General features: G+C 53.8%; 9 protein-coding genes across 9 annotated transcripts; 2 read left to right on the forward strand and 7 right to left on the reverse strand.

Moving 5' to 3' along the window:
- Positions 1-953: 953 nt before the first annotated feature.
- Positions 954-3,663, reverse strand: AB675_9213 (uncharacterized protein; the record flags this gene model as incomplete). The annotated part of the gene is made up of 2 exons (XM_018149727.1): positions 954-1,856; positions 1,942-3,663. 2 exons carry the CDS (start codon positions 3,661-3,663, stop codon positions 954-956), a joined length of 2,625 nt encoding a protein of 874 aa, XP_018001539.1.
- Positions 3,664-4,993: 1,330 nt separating this feature from the next.
- On the forward strand, positions 4,994-7,185 carry AB675_9214 (CRAL-TRIO domain-containing protein; the record flags this gene model as incomplete). Its single annotated transcript, XM_018149728.1, has 4 exons — positions 4,994-5,250; positions 5,304-5,445; positions 5,495-5,875; positions 5,926-7,185. The coding sequence occupies 4 exons, from the start codon at positions 4,994-4,996 to the stop codon at positions 7,183-7,185; spliced, it is 2,040 nt and encodes a 679-aa protein (XP_018001482.1).
- A 1,076-nt stretch (positions 7,186-8,261) lies between these two features.
- AB675_9215 (uncharacterized protein) lies at positions 8,262-9,168 on the forward strand (the record flags this gene model as incomplete). The annotated part of the gene is made up of 5 exons (XM_018149729.1): positions 8,262-8,277; positions 8,425-8,590; positions 8,726-8,813; positions 8,870-9,047; positions 9,113-9,168. 5 exons carry the CDS (start codon positions 8,262-8,264, stop codon positions 9,166-9,168), a joined length of 504 nt encoding a protein of 167 aa, XP_018001414.1.
- A 617-nt stretch (positions 9,169-9,785) lies between these two features.
- Positions 9,786-11,504, reverse strand: AB675_9216 (uncharacterized protein; the record flags this gene model as incomplete). Its single annotated transcript, XM_018149730.1, has 1 exon — positions 9,786-11,504. The coding sequence occupies one exon, from the start codon at positions 11,502-11,504 to the stop codon at positions 9,786-9,788; it is 1,719 nt and encodes a 572-aa protein (XP_018001369.1).
- Positions 11,505-12,497: 993 nt separating this feature from the next.
- On the reverse strand, positions 12,498-16,127 carry AB675_9217 (uncharacterized protein; the record flags this gene model as incomplete). The annotated part of the gene is made up of 1 exon (XM_018149731.1): positions 12,498-16,127. One exon carries the CDS (start codon positions 16,125-16,127, stop codon positions 12,498-12,500), a length of 3,630 nt encoding a protein of 1,209 aa, XP_018001735.1.
- Positions 16,128-17,174: 1,047 nt separating this feature from the next.
- On the reverse strand, positions 17,175-17,771 carry AB675_9218 (uncharacterized protein; the record flags this gene model as incomplete). The annotated part of the gene is made up of 1 exon (XM_018149732.1): positions 17,175-17,771. One exon carries the CDS (start codon positions 17,769-17,771, stop codon positions 17,175-17,177), a length of 597 nt encoding a protein of 198 aa, XP_018001687.1.
- Positions 17,772-17,821: 50 nt separating this feature from the next.
- Positions 17,822-19,396, reverse strand: AB675_9219 (uncharacterized protein; the record flags this gene model as incomplete). The annotated part of the gene is made up of 1 exon (XM_018149733.1): positions 17,822-19,396. One exon carries the CDS (start codon positions 19,394-19,396, stop codon positions 17,822-17,824), a length of 1,575 nt encoding a protein of 524 aa, XP_018001634.1.
- Positions 19,397-20,678: 1,282 nt separating this feature from the next.
- On the reverse strand, positions 20,679-23,493 carry AB675_9220 (putative transcriptional regulatory protein; the record flags this gene model as incomplete). Its single annotated transcript, XM_018149735.1, has 5 exons — positions 20,679-20,846; positions 20,897-22,644; positions 22,697-23,070; positions 23,117-23,244; positions 23,302-23,493. 5 exons carry the CDS (start codon positions 23,491-23,493, stop codon positions 20,679-20,681), a joined length of 2,610 nt encoding a protein of 869 aa, XP_018001505.1.
- Positions 23,494-24,711: 1,218 nt separating this feature from the next.
- On the reverse strand, positions 24,712-26,541 carry AB675_9221 (uncharacterized protein; the record flags this gene model as incomplete). The annotated part of the gene is made up of 2 exons (XM_018149736.1): positions 24,712-25,784; positions 26,289-26,541. The coding sequence occupies 2 exons, from the start codon at positions 26,539-26,541 to the stop codon at positions 24,712-24,714; spliced, it is 1,326 nt and encodes a 441-aa protein (XP_018001364.1).
- Between the last annotated feature and the right edge of the window lie 167 nt (positions 26,542-26,708).

The following is a 26,708-nucleotide window of genomic DNA, read 5'->3' on the forward strand; positions in this document are numbered from 1 at the left end:
AAGTTTCGTCAACCGGTCTGGTTTAGGAGATCTTGTCAACCGGCCTAGTATTCATGGAAAGCGCGCTTGAGGTCAATGACGCAAGAGGAGGAAAGCACGACTGCTGCACTGAATGCAGGTGCGACCGCTGTGCCCAGGAGGAAGGCACGACCTGTGCTAAGCAGGCAGGTGCGACCGCCACACTGGGAAGAAGGCAAGCGCGACCACGGTACTGAAAGGGGAAAGCGTGACTGCTGCACCGAGGAGGAAGCCACGACCATCGTGATGAGGAAGCAAGAACGACTGCTGTGATTAAGAAGGTGCGACTGTTGTGTCGAGGAAGGTATGACCGCTCCGGTGAAATGGAAGGCGCGAGCCTTAACAATGGGGAAGGTGCAACCACTGTCCTGAGGCAGGTGCGACGGCTACTGTAAGGAGGAAGGTACGACCACTGCGACGAGGAAGGTACGACCACTGCGACGAGGAAGGTGCGATCGCTACGACGAGGAAGGTGCGACGGCGGTGGTGCGAAGGAAGGTGCAAGCGTTGTCATGAGGCAGGAGCGACCACTTTGCTGAGGAGGAAGGCGTTACCCTTATTGTGCTGCTGAGGAAGCCGCGACCGCTGCACCGAGGAAGAAAGCACGACCACTGCACTGAGAAGGAAGGCGCGATCGATACCCTTCCAAGGAAACCGAGAGCGGCATCGAGGAGAGGAAGCTGCGACCGCTGCGCTGGGAGGGGTAGCGCTGTGGTGGGACGCGGCATGGGTCGCGAACAATTCTTTGGGAGGGCACGTAGGCATACTCTAATTTAGGAGGGCAAGGAGAACTTGTCGGTAGAATATGGATTCCAGGTAGGAATGGAGGACGCTGCCCAAGTTACAACTTGGTAGACGTCCAAGACTGCATCACGCCAGCCGAGCAATGCGCGAGACCTAGATATGGCCTCTACAACAAAGGTTCCGCCGCGCCTTCAGTCGTCGAGGATGTCACCGTATTCCCACATTCCCCTGTGACCATCTTTGGCCTCTTCCTGGAGCGCCTTCAGGTTCCCGAGCACATCGCTGGCCTGGCGCTCCCAAGCCTTGAGCTTGATAGGCACAATCGCAAGTCCCTCTCGGATCAACTCAGCGTTCAAGCTCTCCTCAACCCGCTGAGAGCCCTTCGGGAAGAGCGTCAGACTGAGGGCGCCATCCTGGCCAATGGCGTCAACATTAGCGACCAGTGCTCGGTCTTCCGTTTCCTCGGACAGGAATCTGATGGCATCTTGGAGGTATTCATCCTTGCCGGGTAATTGAGCAAACGAGAGCACAGCATCGCTTGCCTGCGCCTTGAGTTTGTCAAGACTAAATTGCGGTTGGTCCAATGGTCTCAGTTCGCTCCAGGGTAGGTTTTCTGAGTTACCGTAGTCAATGTATGTGACGTCCACCTTCTTGTTCTCTCGATCCACTCTCCGCACTTTTGCTCGGTACCATTCGCCGTCTGCAGTAAATTTGGCTGCTACGACTTGGCCCACTTTCGGAGGTCCATCCAGAGCTTTTTTGTTCGAGGGATTGATGTGGAAGTTCTTGAACGCACTCATCAGAGACGTTAACGAAGACGTGCCCGACCCAATCTGCTGGATCTTGATTTTGCCTTCTGCGTCGACATTGGTAACCATGACATCGCGGTAGTCCTTTCTTCGTGCCGTTGGCTCGCTAGTGCCATTGGTACCACCATTACTTAGTGGGGCAGCGTCTTCAGTTTCGACGTCCTGAGATGGATCCCAGTCTTTCCACAGACCTTTGCGGCCTTCTTTCGCCCTCTTTTCTGCCGCAAAGAGCTCAGGACCATGCTCACTCTGCTCGGCAGAGTACGAATGTACTTGAGCAAGACCCTGGTATCGTTGTTAGTCAGATTCATGGAGCGCGAGCATAGTTGATTTCAAAGGTCTCTAGAGTGTTCCGGACGGATAGACTCACCTCTTCAACCAATAGCTTGGCAAAATTCTCTCGACCAACGTACATCGTCCCAATGATACCGCCCTGCTTGTCGGTGTTCTCGACGTTGATCTCCACATCCCGCTGCATACAACGTCGATAAGCAAAGTCGAGTGCCTCCTGTCCGAAGGGTTCGGCAGCTTCCCCAGATTGTCGAGCTGGCTTTGGACCTTTGATGCAAGAAAGTACAAACGTGAACTTGCCGTTCTCTCGAGGAACCAGTACGACGAATCTGGATCCAGCTCGGACAAAGTCAACCACTCCAGGTACCTTCTTCTGTCTCTGCATAGTCGAAGCCAGCACTTTGGCCTTAGCTAGCGATTCGGAGTAATCCACGAGGCCTTTTGCGGCAGGTGGCTTCTGTGACCACATGCCCTTTTCCTCTTTCTGTGCAGCTTCTTCAGCCAGTAGCATAGCATCGTATTCAGGCGACCGATCAGTGTCATCTCTTCTGTGCCGGATGACTGACGCGTAGCCAGCTTCGACCAACTGTAAAGCAACATTCTTGCCGTTTGAGATCACTGTGGCCACTTCACGCTCTTGGAACCCTTCTGATGCAGGACGTTTGCCATCGACCGAGACCTTGACATGCTTACCGATCAGCTTCTTGCGAAGGAATTCCTTTGCCTCGGCTCCAAATGGCGCTTGTTTGGGATCCGATGGCTTCGGCTGACGGATACTTGATAGAGAGAACTGTTGCTCTTGACCAGCTCTTGTCCGTAAGAAGACAGTCTCTGCGTTGAGAATTCTGGCAACCGTGAAATCAGCATCCTGTACGCCGGACGCTCGGGCGGCATCTGTGCTTGTGAAAACGCCCTTGCGCGCGTTCTTGGCGGCAGTCTCGGTCTTGCGCAGTTGTGCCATATCGTTGCCCAGGAGGGTTACATGCTGATCGTTACACTTGGCCAAACCTTCCTGCAGGAGAAAGACGGCGATGTTCCCTCGTGGATGTAGGACTGTAGCAATCAGTTGATTCTGTGGTGTCACGCCCAACAACTCGACATCCACCTCTCGCAGATGCAACCTCTGCTCAACGAAACGATGTGCTTCAGTCCCGAAAGGCTCGGCTTCGACGTTCTTGCCTTCAGCGGTTGTTCGTTTTGTGGCAGGCGTGCGTATACCAGCCAGTACCAGCATGGTCTGCATATGCTTGTTTGGGGTGAGCTGTAGCCGTGCGATCATGCGGTCGCCTGTGAGGACTCTCTCGATGATGGTCTTCACCTTCCGGCCCTTGTACTGTTCGACCAACGCAGTCGGGTTGGAGACCTCGGAGAGCTCGATCTGCCCGCCCTTGCCCCAAACGCCTTTGCCATCTGCCTTGGCTTGTGACTCGAGCTGCCGCAGGTGATCCAGGTAGGCGAGTGCGGTCTCATCGTCCTCTTTCTTGCCTGCATCCTCGCGAACCTTGGCCCAACCTTCTTCCACGATTTTGTCTGGCAACGTGATATCCTTGAACTCCAGCTTTCCGAAGTCTCGTTTTGTTGTGGGAATCGTGTACAGGATATCGAATTTGACCTGCTGGCCAAGGAGGAGCTTGCGAATGAACTCACGCGACTGGAAAGCGAAGGCTTCATCGCCTTCACGCTTGAGTCGGGGAGCAGAGATGTAAGCCAAGCTCAGTGTTCTTTCCGCACCTTTGGCATTGGCAAGCACAACCGTGTCGCCAGAGATGACACTCTTTACTGTGCCAACCAATCCAGCCATGATGAAGGGAATCGTACGCGGTGAAGTGTGCCTTACGCTAGAAGAAAATGCCTTGGATGCTTGAGTGCTATGCAACAGATCAACTTTTGTGTACCGCTTACGAAAATGCAGGATCTTTTGTCAAAACAGTGTATTAAGAAACTCGAATGCTCGTGCTTCGTGCATCTTCAAAAGTTCACTTCACTATTGTGGGGGAAACTCCCCGCATTGCAGCGGTGAAGTTCTTCGGGGGCTAGGTTGTTCCCTTCCGGTCGTGGGCCTGGGCATGGGCATTCACATGGGCATGCCCTTGTCACCTTTACCTACGGTACCTCGCTAAGAATGCTTCTCGATGGCTTTCATCGGGCAGGTGACTGAGATTCCTAGGACACGTCTAGTATTCGCTCCAGGAGCATCTCGTTGTATACTCCGGTACAGGATTGGGCCCTTGCAAGAGAGCGAGGTTGAGAACATCTGCTCATGAAGTCAGAAAGAGCGAACCTTAACTTAACGATGAGCGCTTGTGCACGGCATGGCTTGCTCGGTCGGAAGCATGCTATACCGTCGCCGTCCTAAGCGCCGAGAGGTCCGAACTCTTCGCGAATTTGGACCATCAATGATGAACCGCCCTAACCGTCTCCGAAAGCATTGTCCATACGCGGCAGAACGACTGACAGAGGGCTCTGACAAAGATTGGCCCCTCTGAGCTGACTACACGTGTATGCCCTAGTCAATTCAACTATGTGGCATGCAGGGGGATCTGTATTTGCAGGAGTGCCGAGCAGCCGCGCAGCTTTCTAGGGCGGAAAGATGGTGAAACGAAAAGGCATACACAGTAAGGTCTACGAGAGGGCCAAGGTCGACGGATGACGAAAGTATCCGACTCGGCCGGACGAACAAGCTTGGTGCACAATACCAACCCAGGCAATAGACATCAGGACTCGTTATTTGACTGCAATCTTGAGCAGCATGGGCATCCTGGACGGGAAGATGGGCTGCATGATGATGCACTATTACCTCATGCAGAGCCCCTGGTGATATACATAGACCGTTGACCGTATAATTCGCAAATGCATGTGGCCGCCAACCGCATCCGCTTCCCTACCTAAGTGTAAGATCGCACGCCTAAGCGATTCACCGACCATGTTATCGTATATTCGAGACTCCTGCTTTTCTTTTTAATTTCTAGGAGTCTTTTTGACCGTCGACAGCAACCTGCACATCCACGATCTGCATCTGCAACTGCATCGCGTGCTGTACACGGGCCAGTACTGCTACCTGTAGCAATTGCCCCACCCGTGTCTGCAACATCGGCGCAGTGTGACCTCGACCCGTCAGCACCCTCCTGGCCATGGCGACAACACTGTACCGAACCCTCACCGGCCAGTCGCAAAAGTCGCATCACTCCGAGACGTCGCATGTGTCGTCAAAGCCGGCAGCGTCGCTCCAGAAGACCACCACCACAGATCCCTACTCTGGGGTACTGAACCATCTCACCGAACCGCAAATACAGAAGCTCGTCGACTTCAAGGAGAGACTTGAAAAGGACGGCTGGTGGTCTCCAGATGGCGTCAATGGCAAGCCAACCCACGACGATGGCACCTTGCTGTAAGGAGCACACACGCTGCCGGAGCAGGTGCAAGCCGCTGACCGCTGAACAGACGCTATCTTCGTGCCCGCAAGTTTGACGTCAACGGCGCCATTGGCCAATTCACCGATACCGAGAAGTGGATGAAGGAGCAAAGAGTCGAGGAACTGTACGAGAACTTCGATGTTGAGCACTATGAAAGGGCCAGGCTGATGGTATACCGTCCTTCCTCCATGGCCGCACAGCTACTGATCTCATCCCAAGTACCCACAATGGACTGGCCATCGAGACAAGCGCGGCATTCCCATCTACCTCTTCGTCATCAAACACCTCGACAGCAAAGCCGTCAGCAAATACCAGAAGGACGCGCAGAAGTACAAAGACAGTCTGGCACACCACAAGAAGCTGCAGACCCCGGCCAAATTGCTCCCTCTGTTCGCCTTATACCACAACCTCCTCAACTTCGTCCTCCCGTTTGTTTCAACCCTCGAGCGCCCGAATCCTGAGATACCCGTAACGAATTCCACAAACATTGTTGATATATCTGGCGTTGGTTTGACACAGTTCTGGAATCTGAAGAATCACATGCAAGATGCTAGCGTTTTGGCTACGGCGCATTATCCTGAGACTCTCGATCGCATTTTCGTAAGATCACCAGGACTCCATTTGAACTTGACCATACTGATCTACGGCAGATTATTGGCGCTCCTGCTTTCTTTCCTACTGTATGGGGCTGGATCAAGCGATGGTTTGACCCGGTCACTGTTTCCAAAATCTTCATCCTTGGCAAGAACGAGATTCTGCCTACTCTCACAAAGTTCATGAATCCGGAAGACATTCCAAAGCGGTACGGTGGAAAACTAGACTTCGACTGGGGAGACCTCCCTCACCTCGATGCCGAAGCCACAGCCGCCCTGTCCAATGACGGCAACGACGGCTGGGTCCGTGGCCCATGTCTGTGGCTGGATCAGACCCGCGTCGTTGTGGGAGCAGAGAACGGCAAACTCAGGCGTAATGTGCCCGATGTCGACAAGATGCGGCCCATCGTCTACGCTGCTGACGACACACCCGTGCCCGTCCATCGTGGTAGGCGGTCGTCTAGCATCACGGCTGAGACTCTCAAGGAGAAGGTCAAGGCTGTGAATGGCACCGCTAAGCTCGAGAAGATTCAGTCTGCGAACGTTGTACCCACCACGGCGCAAGCCGCAAGAACGGATGCTATCCCAGCCGAGACGAACGTCGTCGCGCCTCCTGTGAAGACCGAGGAACATCAGCCTGAGCCAGCCACTGTCCCGAGTGACGCAAAGGCAGCTGAGGCCGCTCCGGCCGTGGTGGTGGATCCTCCAAAAAATACCGAACCGACAGCCGTAGCAGATGGAGCGGCAACGGCAACGGCGGCAGAAACAGCAGCTGCTGCCAACATTCCACACGAGAACATCCACAAATCGCCCGCCGGATCGAACGTGAACCTTCCACCTCCGTCACAGCAGCCGGGCTTCCCTCAACAAACCGCTGAATATATTTCGTCAAGTCCCCCGCCCACGTCAGATGGCAAGGCCAAGCCCTCGTCGCCGCTCTCTCAGTCTACGCCTGCAGAGACACCTGTTGCAGCGGCCGCGGCAACGACCGCGACTGACGCAGCCACAAGCAAGGCGACGGATTTGACCAACGGAACCACGCCTTCCACGACCACTTCAGATCACCCGCCTGCTATGCCTCAGCCTGGACCAGCCGCGCAGCACACCGTCGCGGTCAAGGATGCAATTGCAGAGAAACTCGCCGCGGGCGGTGAATCGATTAGCGTCCTCCCAGCCGAAGCGAATGGTGCTGTCCCACATCCTGAGATGATCGTGAGCAGCGATCCGAGCAAGGGGCTTGCAGTGGAAAGCGAGAAGGTGGAATCGAGGCTAGGAAGGCCGGAGCCGCAGCGTTTTGTTACTGCTGCTGAATTCTGAGGCAGCAGGTTGTGACCAAAAATACTGGGCGCTCTCCCTACAGCGGCCTCCCTGGCTAGAAAGCCTACCAGGTATCAATGTCTCGCATTGACGCTCGAGTGAGGCTCATCTCAAGCAGATCAGATCGATCAGCGTAACTCTGTCAGGGCCTCAGTGCCCTCCCTGGCTGAGAAAACCCCATGATGAGCAGCTTTTGCGGCACGAGAATGGAAAGTGGTCCTTCGAGAAAACGCCCAGTACTTATAGTCACAGCTTGGGCAGGTACTTGCGGTTGGAAAGGAGCGCACAAGTTGGTTATGACCATGTGCATGGAGGCCTGATTCCGAGAGATGGCGGGTTCGATGACCCTCGCTGCCAATGTACGCTGCTAGTTTGGTTTTAGAGGGCTGTTCCAAGCTTGGGGACTGGTGAGGGCTCTAGTTGGGACATCTTGTGCAAGATTGCATAATATCGATTCTATATCTAGATACCACAGCGGTGTTGTAGAATAGTGGGCGAAACCGGATCCAAGTGCTGGAACACTACGCAGATAGCACTGACTTGCCCTCTTAACCAGGACTAACATGAATCGTACTGGAGTTGACGTCTAGACGATTTGCTTCTACGAACGGGTATCTATGTGTATTTACGTTCAGCACAGTGTGCTGCTGCTGTACAAACACAGCATTGCGAGGCAGCGTCGGGCTCTAGCTCTATTTCGTACACTATTGGCCCTGTATACTGGTCCTGGAGCTTGTCGCAGCACGGAAGACAAGGCGACGAAATGTGATAGTCCTAGGATGGACAGGCGCTGCTCATTGACAACGACAGAGGAGGTCCGCGGGTAGCGTAGCATTCTTTCATTGGGCTCGTGACTTCTGTTCTTTCTCATGGCAACGGGCAGGCGCCTATGACGTCAATCTGGACGCCGTCGCGCAATCGCGACCGATGATGGAGGGGTACTTGTTGCTATGCCACAATCTCTTTCTCTCCCTTCCTCTTGTCAAACTCTCACACTTCTTCGCACAAAGCAAGCAACCCTCGCAACTCGATCCGTTCTCATAACCGCAAGATACATACGCTGAATACCAGGCAAGATGGCTCAACAACCAGGTATGTGGTCCTTCCCGCAGTGTGTACTGGCTGCTCTCACATATGCCCATCTCCAAGCTTGGGCGGCCTCTGCTGGCCGTCCAGTACATGCATCGGCCATTCAGCGCCTTCTGCTAAGTCTAGAACATCATGTTGACCGTCATCCAGGTGACTCAAAGAACACTGTCGATAAGCTCACCGACACTGCTTCGTCAATCGGCACAAACATCAAACAGACGACCGAACACGAGGCCGGCAAGGCTCAGCCTCAGGCTGATAAGGCAGGCGCGAAGGCAGAGAGCGTTGGACAGAACATCCTAGACACCGGTGCTCAGTAAGTGCCCTTCCAGGCAATCCAATGTGCAGGAACCCGGGTGCGTGCAAAGGAAGCCATGTTCCAGACACCTACCGCAAATGGCGCTTTCCTCCGAGCGTACCATTTCTGAAATGTCGCTAACAACCCCTCAAGCTACTCTGACAAGACAGGTGCCACAGATGCAGGCAACAAGCTCGCCGGCATTGGCCAGAATGTGAAGGACACAGTTGAGCATGAGCCAGTAAGGCGAACAACTCCACGGGTATCGGCGAGAAGTCCTATTTGGAACAAGCCCAGGCAGGTGCCAACGATGCTGCCAACAAGCTTGCTGCTGTCGGTCAGAATGCGGCAGAGACCGTCCAGCATGAGGCTCAGAAAGCCAACAACTCTACGGGTGTCGGCGAGAAGACCTACCTTGAACAGGCTCAAGATCTTGCGGCTAGTGCCCTCAACACTGCGAGTCAGGCGGCTAGTGGTAAGTACTATTCTATGTTATGAAGGCCTCCTGAGCCAGAACGACTGATCATTGTTACCCAATAGACCTTGCCAACACCATCTCCAAGGCGGCCTCTGATGCTACTTCCGAGAAGAAGTGATCTGGATATGGAAGCACTGGCTCAGCCCTTCAGCGGCCTCCCTGGCCATGAAGCTGAGAGATGGAAGAACGTGAGAATTGGTCTGAAGCAGACATAACACAGCAGTCAACGCATCTCATCGCTGCAAAGCCGACTTCTCACTGGGCCTGACACGATTAGTGCATGAAGAGCCACAGGGAGGACTCTGGTGGCGTTGGCAACTGTATTCTTTAGCTTTTCATGCAGATTATGGGCAGTCCCTAGATGTCACAGTCATCGATAGAAGCTGCAACGTCAGGTGGTGATGCTGAGCATCATGCTCAGCTCGTCGCCAGAAGCCAGCGAGAGTTGGAATGATGAACGGATAGCATTCCATCCAAAATCTGACCAGCGGCCTCCATAGCCCAGTTTCCACAATGCATCGTTCCCACTGCCTGACTGCTCAGCCGTGCTTCACCTGATGCCTGTCAATTACATTGGCGACCATTCCAGAGCTCCAGCGTCCTCCTCAGTTTGGACACGCAGTAAGTCAGGAAAACGATGGCGCGAGAGCAGATGTCGATGGGGTTAATGACGGAAGGTTTTCGTAGTATTGTGAACTTCTCGCGATATGGACGATCTGTGCCAGGCTCTCCGCCTCATCGCTGCCACTCGGGCCACATCATTCCCTGCACTTCTCGAATATAAAACCTGGCAGAGGAAAGATGTTGCAATGCTGCGCGTGCTTCAGGAATGTCCCTGAGCACAGCCTCAGCTGCTGCGATCTCTTCTTCGGCAAGCGTGCTCATTACTTGCTCGCCTCTCATGCCAGGGGGTGTATCTGCTTCCGAGTCTTCTTGCGAGAAGTCTTCGGACTCCAATTCTGCCTGTTGCGCTGCCTCATCATCATGCTCGTCGTCGGAGTCCCCCAGATCTGACTCCTCCGCGTCAGAATCATCTTCCAGTGGGGCCTCGTAGCGGAGCCTCCAGGTATAGTCGCCTCTGTCTTGTGCTCGCGGATGAGGAGCGATTTCCTGGCCATCTGTACCGATCTGTACAGCGGCACATTCGATGGGACACTCAATATCATCGCCTCCCATCCAGTCGAATACCTTCTTGTACAAGCCGTCCTCTTCTTCTTGAGTACTTTCACATACATCCCACCATTGATGCGACAGATTAGTGAGCTTGTCGGTGAAGTAGACACAACACTCGGGTCTCCGCACGTGCTTCAAAAGCCGAACCCAACATGCTGGACTGGTAGTTCCAAAGTTCCGGGAAAGCGTGATGTGGTCAAGATACACTTCGATGAGCTTTGCGTGATTTGTCCCTATCAAGGCTTCTAGTTCCTCCTCCTGACATGCGAGAAGACTCAAAGAGATGACCTTCAGATCCGGGAACACGGGTCCGTCTTTAAGTCGTCCAGCAGAATCCCTCACGAGACTGGACAACCAGGAGTGCTCGGGTGCGCTATGTATAGCAGGGAATGTATGGTCCGGGAACCGTAGATCAAGGTATTTGACGTTGGCGGCTGAAGCGAGCAGCAAGCCAAGACTCTGGCGAATGCCGGATTGTGGTGGGCATTCGGCGTGTTTGAGATGCATCGTCAATTCTTCCAGTTGGCCAAAGATTTGCTGGTACGTCGATAGACCCTTAGTAGGCACACCCTGTTCTGGTGCACTAACTAAATCTCCGACATCAACACCTTCCAATGTAGCTCGTCGTAACGAACGGCCGCCCGCTAGAGCGTAAGCCATCAGTACAAGTTCTGAGCAGGTCCATGAGACTTCAACATGCCGTCCAGCGTTAAAAAGGCCTGCCCGAATCAGTCGAACGGCTTCGCCGCTCGCGGAAACGCTGCGCACATAGTTTGGCAAGCTGATGCACCGGCCATATTGTTTCATGCGGTACAATGGTTCACCAAAGCTAGTCCGCTCTGCTACGACGTCCAAAGTCTCGATACTCTCCAGGCACGGAAGATGCTGGAGACATTTCGCCAGCAGCGAAACTTCCAGTGGCGCGTCAACACGATGGCGCAGTGCATATTGACTCAACTCGTTGATCAGGGCGGCGTATTCATTGGCGTCTATATCCGTGTCGAGGGGCCGTAAGTCTTCGGAATATCGCAACTTGTGGTCGTATCGGATCTCTTTGACGAGACTTGCAATGGCCTGGTTGTGCTGCATGACCGATGCGAATGATTCTAGATCCTTCGTGTATGGCAGTAGAGTCCAGCTATCCCTTGAGAACAATGCCTTGACGGCCAATGCTGCGCAGAGCTTGTTGACAAGACGGACATTCTTCAAAGCGGCAACGCTGGGCAGGTTGTTGATGATCAATTGCAGTACCTCCACAGGCAGCTCTGGTGCAGACTGCATCTTCGCATGTGGTGTCGGTTGATTGTGAAGGTGATGGGAAAATATTGGACTTCGAAACATAGGCGAGAGAGGGCTACGCTTGCCGTTGCTCAACAGCGGAGTGGCAGACACTTTCCTGAGCCGCGACGAGCAGCCGCTCGCTGGCTTCGATCAATGAACGGAGCACCTTTGGGAAGGGACGAATCGTCGTTGTGCACAAAAGAGGAAGCGAACGCGATGTCGCGTGTCGCAACGCGATAATCTACCCCTGAATGCTTACATAACCAAGTACTATGCCATTGGTGTCATCCACTGGGTCGAGGGTGTCCCTGCTCTCAGAAGCCAAAGACCAGTGGCCTATGCATGAAGGGCAACGAACACTGCAAGCTTCTGTCCAATCCGTTTCATTATTGTCTCGACTGAACCTGAACAGGTCAGTCATGACCAGGTCGACTCTCCAGGACCTGGTTGAACAGCAGTATCTGCTTGAACGCCTGTCCAACGCCATGCTTTGCCAACATAAACGATCCCGCGATAACTCGACAGCCATGAGCCATGCTCACCCAGCCCAATGCTCCTAGTACATTTCCTGACGCCGTAATCTGCTTCAAATATCATTCACTGCACAGCAACTTCCAACTTAGTCGCAGCAAGTTGCCTCGCTGGACTCTACCATCAACCCCATCCACTCGTTTTCCTTCATCCCATCGTAGTACCATTGACCTAACACACTCGTTTTTCTTTATCCCTTCCTAGTCAAGTCACCGTAAGAGGCTCAATGCGCCTCCTACAATCGATTCCATGACTCTCACCCTTTCAGTTCTGGTAGCTACTTCTGTCTTGCTGTCACCAACTTCCTGCGTCCATCTACTGTTGGCGCTGGGACTTTCGGGCTGATGATGCGATTACCCTGCTTGTCGAATCAGAAGCGCTTCTGCCGCGGAGCCTTCTGTGCGCGCCGACCACCTCGAGGTCCTGTGGGCGCGCCAGGAACGGTCGACCATTTGCTGGCCGTCATGGCAGAGGCAGCGGACGCTGAGCTGGTGGTGCCTGTGGAGGCAGACTTGCTGCTGACCTGCGCGGCAGGAGGAGTGGCAGAGGCACCGTTGGTTGCGGAGTATTTGCTGGCCGCCATGGCAGAAGGGGCGGATGTTGAGCACTGGTGCCCGAGGATGCAAATTTGGAGCTAGCGAGCGGTGGCTTCGTTGCTGGGGCGGTTGCAGCGATTTTCACGCGAGTGTCCAAGTTGCTGGATTCGCCTGAAGTAGCCATGGGTGGCATCGGTGCCGCAACTTGGCTCGCCGTCGAAACAGGGGCTGTGGGAAGTGAATCAGTGGCCTTTGACTGTGCAGGCTTCCCACTGGTTAGCGATGCTCTCGGTTCCATGGTCTTCGGAGCATCAGTCACACGAGGGAAGTTTCCGGCCTTGGAGTTCTGCATCGCGTCTGTTGCAATCGTGGTAGAGTGCTTGGAAGTAGAGTCCTGTGCTCCAGATACAGACGCTGTGGCGTCCTTGCCATCTGTAGCCCATTTGCTTGCAGCAGCCGAAACGCGTGGACTGCTCGAAGATGGTTCAGCCTTGGTTCCGCAACTTCCCCCGGTCAATGCGCCATCCGTACCTGAGAGCAGCTGAGGACCTTGAGAAGCCTTAGAGCTGTTGTTGACCAGCTGAGTAGATGGCGTCACTACCTCGGTCCGCGGCGCTGGCGATGGTGATGGTTGTGCGTTATTGGCGTTCTGAGAGTTCTTGGACGATTGAAGATGATAATCATACAGCTCTGAACTCGGCACGTCATGCGAGTTTTTGCAGTTTTTCCCATACCGGCATTCATTTCTCCAGTAGTATCTACAGATGGGAACGCCAGAGCTCGGGTCTGTCTTCTGCTTGATTTTCCTCAGCTTGAAGCTCTGCACAGGCCGCTCGTTCACAAGGGTCTGAGCCAGTCCACTGCCAGCAGTAGCCTTGTCACTAGAAGAACTCAAGGCCACTTCCTCGTGGTTTCCCGGGCCAATCTTCGCAGGAATATCAGCCGTGGGGATTGGCCTAGACGGGACCAAGTCGGCAGGTGTATCAGTCGTGGAGCCAGTACGAGACGCGACTGAGTCGGCAGGTGTATCAGTCGTGGAGCCAGTACGAGACGCGACCGAGTCGGCAGGTATATCAGTCGTGGGGCCTGTTCCAGACGCAATCGTGTCGGTGATGGTTGTCGGTGTCATCAATTCATCTGCTGCCGAAACGACTTGGGACGGTCCTTCTGGAGAGGACTCAGCAATGCGCTCATCCTCAGCGACTTCGCTCTCCACAATTTGAGATGATGGCTGAGAGTCGTTGCCGGGCTTGCTGATTGCGGTGTCGCTGCTGCTAGGTTCACTTGGCAGTTGCTTCTGGAGCCTACTCACTTGAGCCTCCAGTTTCTGAATCTGCTGCATGAATGCATTCGATGCCTTCTTCTCTGCCTTTGCCTGCTCTTGCCCGGCCTTGAGCATGCTCTTATTCTCGGCCTCCAGACCCCAGACCTGGTTCTGGAGTCGTGAACTATCGGCCAGAGCAGTCTTTTTCAAAGGCTCCCATGCATCCTTCTCCCGAGTGAGCATCTCCACTTCTGATCGAAGGCGTGTGACCTCTTCCTCGTGAGCGGTGCTCGCTGTCTCAGCAGCAGTCTTGTCGTCGGTGAGCTTTTTGACTTCTGACTCGAGTCGTCCAATCTCTTCCTTATGAGCAGTGCTCGCGTTCTCAGCAGTAGCCTTGCCATCGGTGAGCTTCTTGATTTCCGACTCGAGGCGTTTGATTTCCGCTTTCTGAGCAGTGCTCGCCGTCTCCGCAGCAGTCTTGCCATCAGTAAGCTTCTTGACTTCTGACTCAAGGCGTTTGACGTCTTCCTCGCGAGCCGTACTCACCGACGCAACAGCAGCCTTGGCATCGGTGAGCTCTCGCACGGCATCAGTGAGCTCTCGCACGAGCAGCTCGAGCCGCGAGATCTCTGCCGCCTGAGCAGTTTTCTCCTTCTGCCACATGGACTCGCTGTCAACCAGTCTCTCGATTTCTTCTCGCAGCTTTCGCAGCTCCTGTCCAGACTGCGACGCACTCTTCTTGATCTTGTACTCGTCCATCTGCAACTTGTGCTTCGCTTCAGCGTTCTGCAGTTGCTGCTGCAAGTTGTCGCTACCTGCTCGTAGAGACTGGTTGGCCTTTTTGAGAGTCTCGTTAAGTTTCCTGGTGGTTGAAAGCTCCGCTTGCAGCTTATCAAGTTGTAACCGAAGTCGATCAGCCTCACCGTGAGCTTCACTGAGTTCGTTGCGCTTGACGCTGAGCTTGGATGCCAGACTGACGCATTCGTTCTCCTTTGCGGTGATTTCAGCTTCCTTCTCTTGGATGCTAGCTTCGGCCTTCAACTTCTTTGCTTGCAGCTTGGAATTAGCCTCTTCAAGCTTTCTTGCTGCTGCCACCGCCTCAGCGCGATCCGTTTTCGCAGAAACGAGTGACTCTTCTGCCAGCGCTTTCTCCGCCTGAAGAGTGCTCACTTGACCGATCAGAGAGGAACGTTCCTTTTCAGACACCTTCAGCTTATACTCAAGTTGAGCGTTGTGCTTGCCCTTTTGCTTGTTCTCTTCTTTCACTGTGTTCAGATCTTGCTTCAGCTTCTCGAGACGGGTATGACATTCGTGCAAGCTCTTCTTGGCGGTCTCTTCTGCCGCCTTGATAGCCTGGATATCTGAGTCCTTGGCTGTAATGCTTGCTTCAAGTTCATGGCATCGCTGTTGAAGTTTCGCGGTGTCTCCGGAAGACTTGGCCATCTGGAAAGTCAGTCTATCTTTTTCGTCCTGCAATGCATTGCGTTTGCCGGTCAAGTGCTGAAGTTCTGCCTCCTTCTCAGCCATTTGTGCCGTGAGCTTTTTGAACCCTTTTTCGAGATCGCTCTTAGCGTCCCTCAGGCTGCTGATCTCGGCCTGTAGCGTGCTGAGCTGTAGTCGTGTTTCATTGCTTGCACAGTACATCAAGACCTTCCAGTAACCTTCAGGAGAAACCGTTTTCAAGCGTGCCAGAACTTTTGCGTATCCCAGCCCAGCAAATACCGTATAGATGACTGCCAAGAACATCATGACCAACACCAACGCAATGGTCAGGCTGATCGTCCCAGTCCTGGCATCCACCTTCGATGAATTTGTCCAGTCGATGACATCGAAGTCCATATCGTTGTGCCAAGAAGCTGAGTTTTTGCTGAAGTCGCCATGACTTCCGACGATGTCGAAGCTCGCCTCAGCAGCTCGGATCGTTGACATGAGGCTTGGTAGTGACTTTCTTACCGCTGGCAAGACATAGTGAATAGCGTCGGTTGATGTGCCGATAAGAGGTGCTGGAGTCCAGCGAGCAGTATACACAGTTGCGCCAAGTGCCAGCGCCAGGAAATGGGGAGCACTGGCGGAAAAATCGATGACATTCAAGATGTCGGTGATGTGAGCGACCGGAGTAGGAGCGAAGGCAGTGAGAGTTGCGGTAGGAGCGTAGGTGTTGACGGTACTCGTGGCGATTATGGAGAGATCGGCGACAGCGGCAAAAGCGGTGTCAAAGACGTGGTCAAATTCGACACCGCTCAGCTGCGCTGCGACGAGCCAAACCAGGAGCAAAACGACGAGCCAATACATGGCGATCGTGCCGAGTGTGGTGTCGCAATCAGGTCGTGGATGCTATTGCGATGCGATCCAAGTTTGACAGGGGAAAGATGCTCTTGCAGAATTGTCTGCAAGAAGATGATGAAGAGAGCGAGGCTGCGGCGACTCATGAAGATATTTCGAAAAAAAGGCGGGGCTGGTAGCAGGCAGCAATGTGACAACAGCGATGAAGTCGTCAACTGAGGCAGGTGAGAGGAACCAGAGTGACAGAGTGAAGCGCGTCCCTTTGTCACGAGCCTTGGCCAGAGTTAGCAGAGGCGGATTGAGACAAAGGCAGCAGACAATAGCAATGTCGATCTCACAAAGGACGCATTATGGCACCAAGCTTTCGGTGACGAGAAGCATCAGCGGTCGAGGAGAAGTGATCAGATACGTCCTGGAGGTAAGATGACCGTTGGTTATCGCTCAAGCTGTATGCCAGATCCATCAGAAGAACTATCCTGTACACCAGCTCCAGAAGTTGAATCCACACGAAGTCCCCAAGATCCAGCAGGTCCTAGTACCCAGCAGTACATCTAGTAAGTTGATGCAACAGCGAGGTCCACAGCGAGGTGGACAGAGACCAGACACGCCGACGCGCCGCAAAACTTCCAGTCCTTTTAATACACCATCAAGCGCTTGTAATATCGCCATCGTTGGGTTCGATTCGTTGGATATTGTAATGTCACAATCGACTCCGATCTCACAAGTCTGCTTATTGAGCACCACTGATGGGCACATGCCATCACAATGTTCCACGCTCGCTGCCTTCGCCGCACCCACCCATCGAAACCATCAACCTAGACACGCTCGGCTTCAAGCTGCTGATAGCAGCCCGTCCACTCTCCCAGTCTGAATTCTGATCCTCCATTCCGTCATAGTCAAGCCCGCGTACAAGATGCTGATGTATTGTCGAGCATGCTTGTACGTTCTTTCGCTTGAACTCTACCATTCGCCTCTAGTTCGCGTAGTCCTCGTATGTGTCAAAGAGCGTCTCGAATCTAGCCAACGTGCCTACAATCTACTCCGTCGGATATGTGCTCAGGGTCGCATCATCATAAAGCGCGTCGTTGCTGATCGCGGGCTGTCCTTGCGCGGACTACTGAACGTACCTGCCGCCTCCGAGAATGACGCCGAAACAGTGCTCACGACCGGCGATACCGGAGCGTAGCCCAGGTTGAAGCTAGTGAATCTCGCGGATGCGTACGAACGCGTTGAACTGGCGGTTGATGATATGAAACTACCATCTTCGGTGTCGATCCGTGGGCCACGTGGCGTGCTTAGAAGCAAGCTCCTCGGCTGTGTTTCGACTGGACTCGGCGGAATGTCATGGCTAGAGAGCGCGGTGGGTGGGCTGATAGCCGATGCAGCTGTTATGGCCGTGTCGTCCTCGTCCTCGACCAATTGATTTTGATCTTTCGGACTTGCTGTATCGTCGACGCGCTCGATGTCCACTTCCATGTCTGTCAAGCCTGCTGCTGTATTGCCCAAGTCAGTATCCAGCTCGACGAGTGCATCAGCCAACGGACTGTCTTGCTCGGCGTCATCGCTTCGCGAGAGGGGTTGTTGTGGTTCGGTGTCCGGAGCAGTGAGGTCGTCCCTGAGCACGTCGTCCTCAGTAACGTCGGCTTCCTCCATTACAGCATCAGCTGCACGGGATACACGCTCAATCTCAGATTCAGCATCGTTCAGATCCTCTTCTTCGTGTACATTACTGCTGCTGTCGCTATCAGCAGTAGAAGCGGCATCTGCCCCAGTGGCCTGACCACCGCCTTCGTTAAGGTCCGTCTTAGAGTCTTGGGTCTTTCGATGAGGTAGTCGCCAAGGCTGCCCAGTGTCTTCGAGGCATCCTCCTCCCACTCGTCATCGTTGCTGTCGTCGTCATCATTGTCTAATACTCGATCATTGTGTCCTGATCGGCGCTGTACGGTCTGAGCATAGGCCCACAACATGGCGGCGATGTTGCTAAGATTCGTCCTCGGAGAAGCAGATACTCTCGGAAATGGCTTGCGGAAGCACTGCAAGACTGCCACAAGCATGTCAGAGGCGTCGTTATCGAGTGTGACATTAAATTTTGCGGTAGGGATCTTCTGCTTCTCCAGAATGGCGTACTTGTGATCCAGGATGGCGTACTTCTCGCCCAGCGCGATGTGGCTTGTGTTCAAGACTTCGTACTTCTGGCCAAGGCTGTCATACATACCAGCCAAAGCGGCGTGGTCACTCTCCAGAACTTCATACTTGCCGACCGCAGAGGTAACCTGCTTCCCGAGCGCCGCTGACGACGCGCCCAGAGCAACATGCGATCTCCTCAGCCGCTCAAAGGCATCTGACACTTTTTGCAATGCGCGCTGCTGCTCAGGAGAAGAATCTCGCTCATGGAGAAGGCTGTTCTTTTCCTTCTCCAGCTTGTCGCATCGCGCTTGGAGAATGTTGTACTGGATCCGTAGCAGTCGATGTAGGTCTTGAGCCCGAGTGCCTTGCTTCTGAAGTGCGATGTGCTCGGCTTGGAGGGTTTTGTGTTGCTGGTCAAGGCGACGATACTTGTCGTCAGCAGCGTCGGCATATCGAGCAAACACCAGCACTGTGACCGCGCTGGAGATCACGCAGCCAACCAGGTGTGCGTTGACCATTATTGTGTCCGTCGGGGTAATGAGGAACTGCCAGATCGAGTCTGGTATTTGCGCCAAGGCGCTCGTCAATTCAGATGTTCGGTAAGTCAACCATACCCACCAGCTATCAAGCCAGACTAGCATCTCAGGCAGTCTGACCTCGTATATGTCGAGGTAGCGATGCATCAACTCTTCACCACGAGACAGAGTAGCGACGCGTTCGCCTTCTTTGCTGGTAGTCGCCTGAACATTATGCGCTGACTCCTGGGCAACCGGAGGGCTGATCGAAGTCTCAGCGGTTGACACTGCAATCGATCGAGGTGGAGAGTCGGATGAGCCGCCCGGGAGACTGCTCTGATCGTCCGTGAAGACGTCGGTGCCGGTGGAAGTGATCGCTATGTGAGACAGGTCTGCGTCGTTGGAGTACGCGTTCTGGCCGTGGACGGCATCCCTATTGAAGTCATCAAACCCGTCGACAAAGGCCGTCAAGAAGGCTGGAGGTGGCTCGATTGTACGCTGATAGCGATGAACGGCACGTTCGTATGTCGCGACATCGGCGCAGCTGCCTGAACATGTACCCTTTGGTGAGCCAAGTGTTGCTGCCTCGAATATCGCGCAAGTCGCACAGATGATCACGCTGAGGACGTTGACCATGGTCGCAACCCTGTGTAAAAAGCAGATGGTCGTAGATTTATCCTTCGCGTTGTTCGTGTTGGAAGGTCGAAAGATCGGCGGTGTCGTAGAATTGTTGAGCAACAACGTGGTCAAGGGATGTGGTAAGAGACTTAAGTGCTCTGAGGCCAAAGACGTGCAGCCTGTGCAGCCTTATGTGCGATCTTTCAGGTGAAGCGGCACGGGCAGGCGGTTTCTTACGTTCAATCCGTCGCCTCTCCAGGCAGAATGACTTCAGGTGACGACAGCACATCCACGCAGTACAGGTGTAAGATTGACAACCGTGAGGCGCATTATCGAGCATGTTGAAACCACAGGGTCACATAGCGAAGAGGCGTCGTCAGCGCAACTAAGCCAGCTGGACAGCGTCAGAGATCGGCTTCAGGGACGCAAGGTCCAGAGCAGGTATGGTCATCGCAATCTTCCCGTTCGTCATCCGACTGCTGCCACAGCAGTGACCTGTCCTTTTGGCATCCGTGTCAAGTCCAATAGTCGAATGGGAGGATACAGCTCCAGTGGACAGCTGCAATGGCCACGCATTCCGACGAAGTCGTCAGCCGAGCAGAGGCCCTCACGAACTGGTCTGAATGCAGTCGACTCGTACACGGTACAGGATAGCTCACACATGTCGACTCCAGTCCTGAAGTGGCATGTGTTTCTGGCGATGGCCCAGTCTCTAATGAGGCAACTGATTTCCTGCTCATGGCCCGGGCAATTGCCGGTCTCAGGACCGTCGACCTGTGCTCGGAGACTGGATTGCAGTAACGATGCAAGCTCGACCTGACTCCTGATCGGCCATCGGCACACAGCTAAGTTACGATCTTCCTATATTAGTTCGGTAAGAGGATGGGAAAGGCCCAGGAGATCAATGAAAGCAATTGCTGCTGAGGTGCGGGTTTGGCAAGACTTACGTGCACTGACAATGAGGGCTGTAGGATGTCGCCCGTAGTGAGGCGAATCGTGAGGATAAGATCTCTCAAATGTTGCGGAATGCTGGAAGCAGGAATGGTGTGCCGGTTGTATGCAAAAGGGGGTTGAGCTGAAATTCTTGTTTGAAGAGCTTTATGTACTGCTCCCACGTTCCGATCCTGGCACCGTCCTACCTTGATCCAATGCGTTCAGAACGTATATTCCAGTAACAGTGCTGACCTGCTGCATTACATATACTGGATGATTTGTATTCAGCTGGACTGCCAGGCGTCTCTCAATTTGTAAATTGCTGTGTATTACATGTTTTGGGTATCAAGTCAAGTCGTGATCGTCATTATTGCGTCGCCTGATTGCTCAGATGCTCTGGTGGCACGAAGTTGCCCATGCCGAAATCTCCCCAGTCCCACTCAAAGGTCATGGGCATCTGCCACAGGTCTTGAGGAAGGAAAGGCTGCTGGAATGCCCCTCCCATGTTGAGCGGCGACATTGTCGAGCTAGGCATCTGCTGAGATCCGTCCATGTTCTGAGGCTGATGCCGTTCTGACCCAGGACCTCGTAGTCCGAGGCAAAGTCTGGTGTGCCGAAGAACGTCTGGCCCGGATCAAATGCGTTTTGCATGCTGGCAGCAGCATTTTGCACCATTGGAGATGCTGACCGTCCATTCGACTGGACCGCTGTGTTTGGGTTTCGCGGTGACACACTGGCACCGTTCAAGCTCTTTGGTGGTGTATGCGGTCGTTTGTTGCCGTTAATCTGAGCCTGTGCCTGGGCCATCGCAGTCTGAGTCGACCGCAGCGCATCATCGGCATTGACTTTCCTCTTCCTACGCGAGCCGTCCTTTTCAGCCCTGTCGATAACGATGCGTGCTATGCGGGCGAATTCGGAACAGATACTGAGCATGCGCTTCAGCGATCCACTGCCCTCATCGGCAACGACGTTGGAGAGAAAGTTGACCACTAGGTCCATCAGTTTGATGTCTGCTCGAGCTCGAGCATCTTGCGGATTTTGCAGTATGTTCGCAAATACGGTGACCAGTGCTGAGACCGGGAAGTAGATGATGAGCCAGACACACGCGAAATCTCCTTGCGGGATATACTTAATGAGATGAATTGATGCGCGTGCGGCGGCCACACACAGTGCTGCTGACGAGAACACTCTGGGATTGAGTGGCCTAGCGTTCAAGCCCTGTATCGCGTAGTCGGAGAGTCGACTTGTCCAATAGCCGTGATGGACTGACATGCGATGTATGGTAGTTAAACAATTATAGTACGAGAAATGAAGCACCACGATGTGTAGTATTAATGGTGCGTGAGAAGTCTTGATTTCGTGTTCTGGTCGGAAGTCCATGGGTATGCTGTCTTTCCAGACCTCAAGCTCTTTGTCGAGCTCGCCAATTGTGTTGAGGAGCTCACCATCTGTTTGGCGAGAGGCTTGCACAGAATAGAGTCGTCGGTAGACCTTACTGCTGATTACGGCAAACTCGCACATTAGTCTGAAGAGGTTCACCTTGCCGCCGTTCTCTAGTGGTATATTGCCGATGTTGTCCGGAGGATCTATGGATGGCAGGTCCACATTCATGTCGTCGTCATCTTGTGCCGGCGGTCGTCCAGATCGTAGGCAGGTGTCTTTGTCGAGCATGTAGGCAATCCAGAACACCCTCTTTCGTTGTTCGGCTTCGACTGGGTTGAGATTGAATCCAGATCCCCGCTTGTGCAACCCAATACTATGAGATTGTCGGATGGCTGCAGATATGAGGAAGAACGATGGTTGGGGATTGGGAGTACCGCATAGGAACATCGCCATTCCTAGCAAAGCCTGCACACTGAGCAGATCTGTGTTGCGCAAGGTGAGTTCCGTCAGTACACCCATTGCGTTCTTGAGATACAGCCACGCTTTCTGGTCATCTTCTTGAGGTACAACGTTACTCATGACCCGTATTCGGTAGGCAAGAGCGAGCACAACGTTTATGCTGGCCCACCAGCCGCTGCCCTCGTACGGATCTCGCGAGTACTGCTTGTCGACCAGGTGCATAAATGTTGGCTCATGATATAGCGGAAACATGCAGTTAAAGTTCTCAAAGAAGTCCTTAAAGAGAGACAGTGCTTCATCCTTCGGCGGAAGTGGCTTGAAGACACGCCGGACGAAGATGTCTCCAAAAATCTCAGGCTTCCAGTACATCCATTTGTTCTCCTCGTCGTTGACAGCATCCTGAATGGTTTCCTGGAAAGAATTGTCGCCGGTCTTCTGGTTGACCCATTCAATACCTTTACTAGAGAAAATCGAAAAAGCCGAAGATGAGCCTAGCAGGTACGTCAGTCACAGTACAGATAGTCCGACACATGGGCCCCTCACCAATATACCTCGTCTCTCCGACGTTATTCGTGACTAACGAGCACATCATGTCGGAAAGATTCTCGACTTCCTGGCGCTTCTTCTCCGCTTCTGTGTCCGGAGTATCCTCTGGCTCGGTGGGGCTCGAGTGATCATCGACATTGGGTGTGTTCCGCTGCGAATCAGCCACGTTGACAGTCGAGCTTCCTCCGCTCTTCGATGGCCGAGGCGATTCGCCTCTCGGCTGGGCACTGGAAGTCGTTTTGTCGGCCAGGCGTCTTTCCAGCGTGCCCAGATCGGTCCGTCCAGCTTCTTCCTCTGTCAGAAGCCCGGACATCTTGAGGAGAGATTCCATTCGACCCAGACGATTTTCGAGGCCTTCGATGTACTTTGCGCTGTAAGGTGTGAGTTCCAGCTTCCATCACCCTGGGCCATACTCACCCTTTCGGAGGATTCCTTTTCTTTTCGACCTGGGTGAAGACGCATTGGGTTTTGTAGTTCGTGCAATGGGTGCATTTGGGCAGCTTTCCGTCACATTTGATCTTCTTTTTCCGGCACATGTCACACGCCTACGAAGGGTTACCGTCAGTAGACCGCGCATAGAGCAAGGAATGAATCCCACTCACCCGTGCTATTCTGCGTCTCTTTGGGTCCGAATCGTCCAAGCCGTCCAGGCCGTCATCGAAATAGGCTCCCTGATATGGCATACCGGCCATGGATTCTCCATTGTGACCATATGCGCCGAATATTTGAGGTGGTTGTGTACCGTATGCATTGATGTCGTAACCCATGCCGTCCATGGCATGACGCGGATCCATTCTGCCTCTTGCACAAAGTTCGTAGCAGCGAGCTCAAGGTTGCGGGAAGGGGCGTAAGACGTGAAAGGCAGAGGCCGCTGGAGTGACCTCGAAGATCAGACAGGGAGTGACTGTGGCACGCTCTGGCGTGATTGATCACTGCCCAGATGCGCAGCCAACCGTGCGTCGTTTCAGATCTGAATCGTACGGCGGAATTCGAAACCCGGCCCACTAATCAAGTCCGTCCTGGTGCAGAGTCGCCGGAATGGTCGCCATGAAGCAGCAATGATACATTGAATGATTGGAAATCATCAGAAGGAGGAATACAATCAGTTATGACATCGTTCTACAGCTCTACCGGGAAAGAGGCACAGCCCGTCTGTGCACCATGCACGAGCGATTCTTGCGTAGCGCGCCACGGACCAAAGACTTGCACCCCCGAAAAAAGCCAGTGCCCCTGCACCAGGCGGCACCCATTAACTGAAAATGCTCCGTATTCGTGATCATGGACTCGGACGATTCGGTACCTTCGGGCTTGATTATCAGATGCCTTGTGGTGCAGCCATCTCCCGAAGTGATGCATGGAACGCTTAGAACTCGTGCAGCGAAAGCCTTTGGTTTTGGCTCGTAGTAGCAGCAGGTTAAAGTCAGGACAGCTAAGGCCGCGGCGACTCCCCTGCGTCCCACTATCAATGAATATTTGCTTTGAGATCAGGTCAACTTCGAGAAATACGAGTCGTCTCGAAGACGTTCGACTACAGAGCTTAGCCCCATGGCCGCTCGCTTGTCTCGGGCCCGTGCAGACATCACAACGTACAAGCAACCGGATGCAGTAAGTTTATGTGCGTCCAGAAGATGAATCGTCCAGAAGCGCTCTAGGAGACTTCATCTTGCAGGACTCGGCGCCCGTATTTGATATCGCGAAACACTTGTCTGGTAACAGCAAGGCATCCAAGTCGAATGACAAGGTCCACGCGCTCTACAGTGGCCATTTCACCCAGCTAAGGTGCTAAGTATGTATCTCGGTCTGATCTGGTGAAGGGTGGGCATTGCTTCGACCGAGCTCTCGGACGAAGTCAAGAAAGTTAAGGGCCTCTAGTAATGAAGGAATATCAATGTCATGCGGGGACTCGGATGAGGCACAGTTGGTCTGCTGGAATTATGAGCAGACTGGGTTTGCATACCCATATTGTTCTTCATTAACGGGTATCTTGTCTAGAGGTATACAGTCTTCCCTCATCAGAAGTTCTGGCTCGGATCCATTCCATTGTTCTTGAAAAGGAGACTTGAGTGGCCAGGTCTGTATGGCTTTCGTTCGGAGCTCATCCGCCGCGACATACCGTTGCCCTCCAGTTCTGAAGCCTGGTTGTTTGGCCCACCTTGTAACTCGGCGGCATATGGGTTGTCAGAGCCCATCGAGTTGTGATAGGCACTAGCATGGTGAGATGAGTCCGATAGTGTTCGTGAATGACCGCTCAAGTTGCGCGAAGGCAATGTGCCTTGATCTGGGTAAGGAGATTGACCCATCGATCCTCGGTTATTGTGCTGTGATCCGTTCGATAGCGTCCGCCCAGCAAGCGCACCAACATGGTCATTCTCGCCGAGCTCTGCGGGGTATGCAGAGGTCACTGCTCCAGCTTTTGTAGCATCCCCATAATCGGATACTGAATGTGCGTCCGACGGGTTCTGCTGCGAAGAGCCCCAGGACACTGGACCCGCAGCGGCAGGGAACAATCTGTCGTTAGGTCTGTTACCCATCAAGGGGTCTGGGCTACCCATTGGCGGTGAGGGCAATTCTGATCTCGTTTCTGAGCGGTCTGTATATCCCAGGCCTGCGCCAAGGGCAGACCCGGCGCCATAGTCTCTACCTCCAGAGCCATAGCTCATCGCTGGGAGGGTGCTGTGGGCATACTGCGATTCGTCCGACGATATCCGCCTCCGTTTCCTTCGCTGGAACCAACTGTACCAGAACCCAAACGCAGCAGCAATGACCACTGCGATGGCGATGCCGGCTCCAATGCCTGCCTTGGCCCCGGTCGATAGTCCGCTAGAGGCGTTCACTCCATCAGAGCCAGCAAGAGCCGTGGGCGTTGTTGTGTAGGACGAAGCGCTGGTAATCGTGGCGGCTGCGCTGGAGGCGATAACGACTTCGGTAATGGTTGTGTAGCCAATGGCGCCATTGCCCTGGGTGAAGGACGATACTGAAGTCGATTCAGAGCTGAAGGTAGCATATGAGATAGAGGTTCTTGTGGTGACAATGGTCTCGGGTGTGAATGTCGATGATGGTCTTTCACTCGAGGATTCTGACGAGGCTGTGGAACTGGTTATTGAGGATTCTGTGGATGCTGACGATATTCTTGACGAAGCTAGATTGCACGAATGAGAAGGGGTGAGGAGCTAGCTTTGAAGCGGAGCACTCACATTCGCTTGTTGAGAGCGGAGCAGTTGTTGATGGTGTTGTGGGTGCTACGGAAGAAGAGGACTCAGTTGATGCCGATGAAGATCTCGCAGAGGTCGAGGCTGATGATGATACACGAGAGGTACTAGGTGTTGCTGAAGACTCAGACTCAGTGGATGTCGCGATGGCAGAAGACGATGCACGCGCAGAAGTGGATGTTTCGGCCCTGCTGGTGGACGTAGTAGATGATCTGGTGGTATCCGATGTGTTGGTCGTGGTGGAGTCAGGCCGGCTCGTTGCTGATGAGAGAATGGTTACACGCTTGTCGCGAGACACCCCATTGCGGAACACCAGAGTTGCGTCATAATCACGGGTGGGCAGGCCAAAGCAATACATGCTAGGTGGGATGCAAACTTACAACTCGATGGTGGTATTGAGCTGGGACTTGAGCTCGACGGTGGCGGTGTGGTTGGCGGTGCTGTCGTACTTGATGGTATCAATGAAGATGTCGTAGGCGGGGGTGCGGTTGTCGTGCGCAGTGTGGTCGACGAAGGCGGAACTGTTGTTGGGGCCACTGTTGTTGTTGGCGGTGGTAACGTTGTCGTTATCGAGCTGAGCGTGGTTGTTGTGATAGTCGTCGAGTTTGACGTCGTCGTGTCGATGTCCGACATCTTGGATCGACGCCTCCGCTATATACAATTACATGGAGCGGCAGCAGAGCGAAGCAGCAGTAGCAGAACCACCGACGAGGTGAGCAACGCGCGAGCTCTAATAGAGCAGCACCGGCGCTTGATGTCTCAGAAGCTGGGTGGGCGGGGTATTTCAGCTCTTGTCAGGC

The sequence above is a fragment of the Cyphellophora attinorum genome (genome assembly GCF_001299255.1).
Source record: "Cyphellophora attinorum strain CBS 131958 chromosome Unknown Contig9, whole genome shotgun sequence".
Lineage (NCBI taxonomy): Eukaryota > Fungi > Ascomycota > Eurotiomycetes > Chaetothyriales > Cyphellophoraceae > Cyphellophora > Cyphellophora attinorum.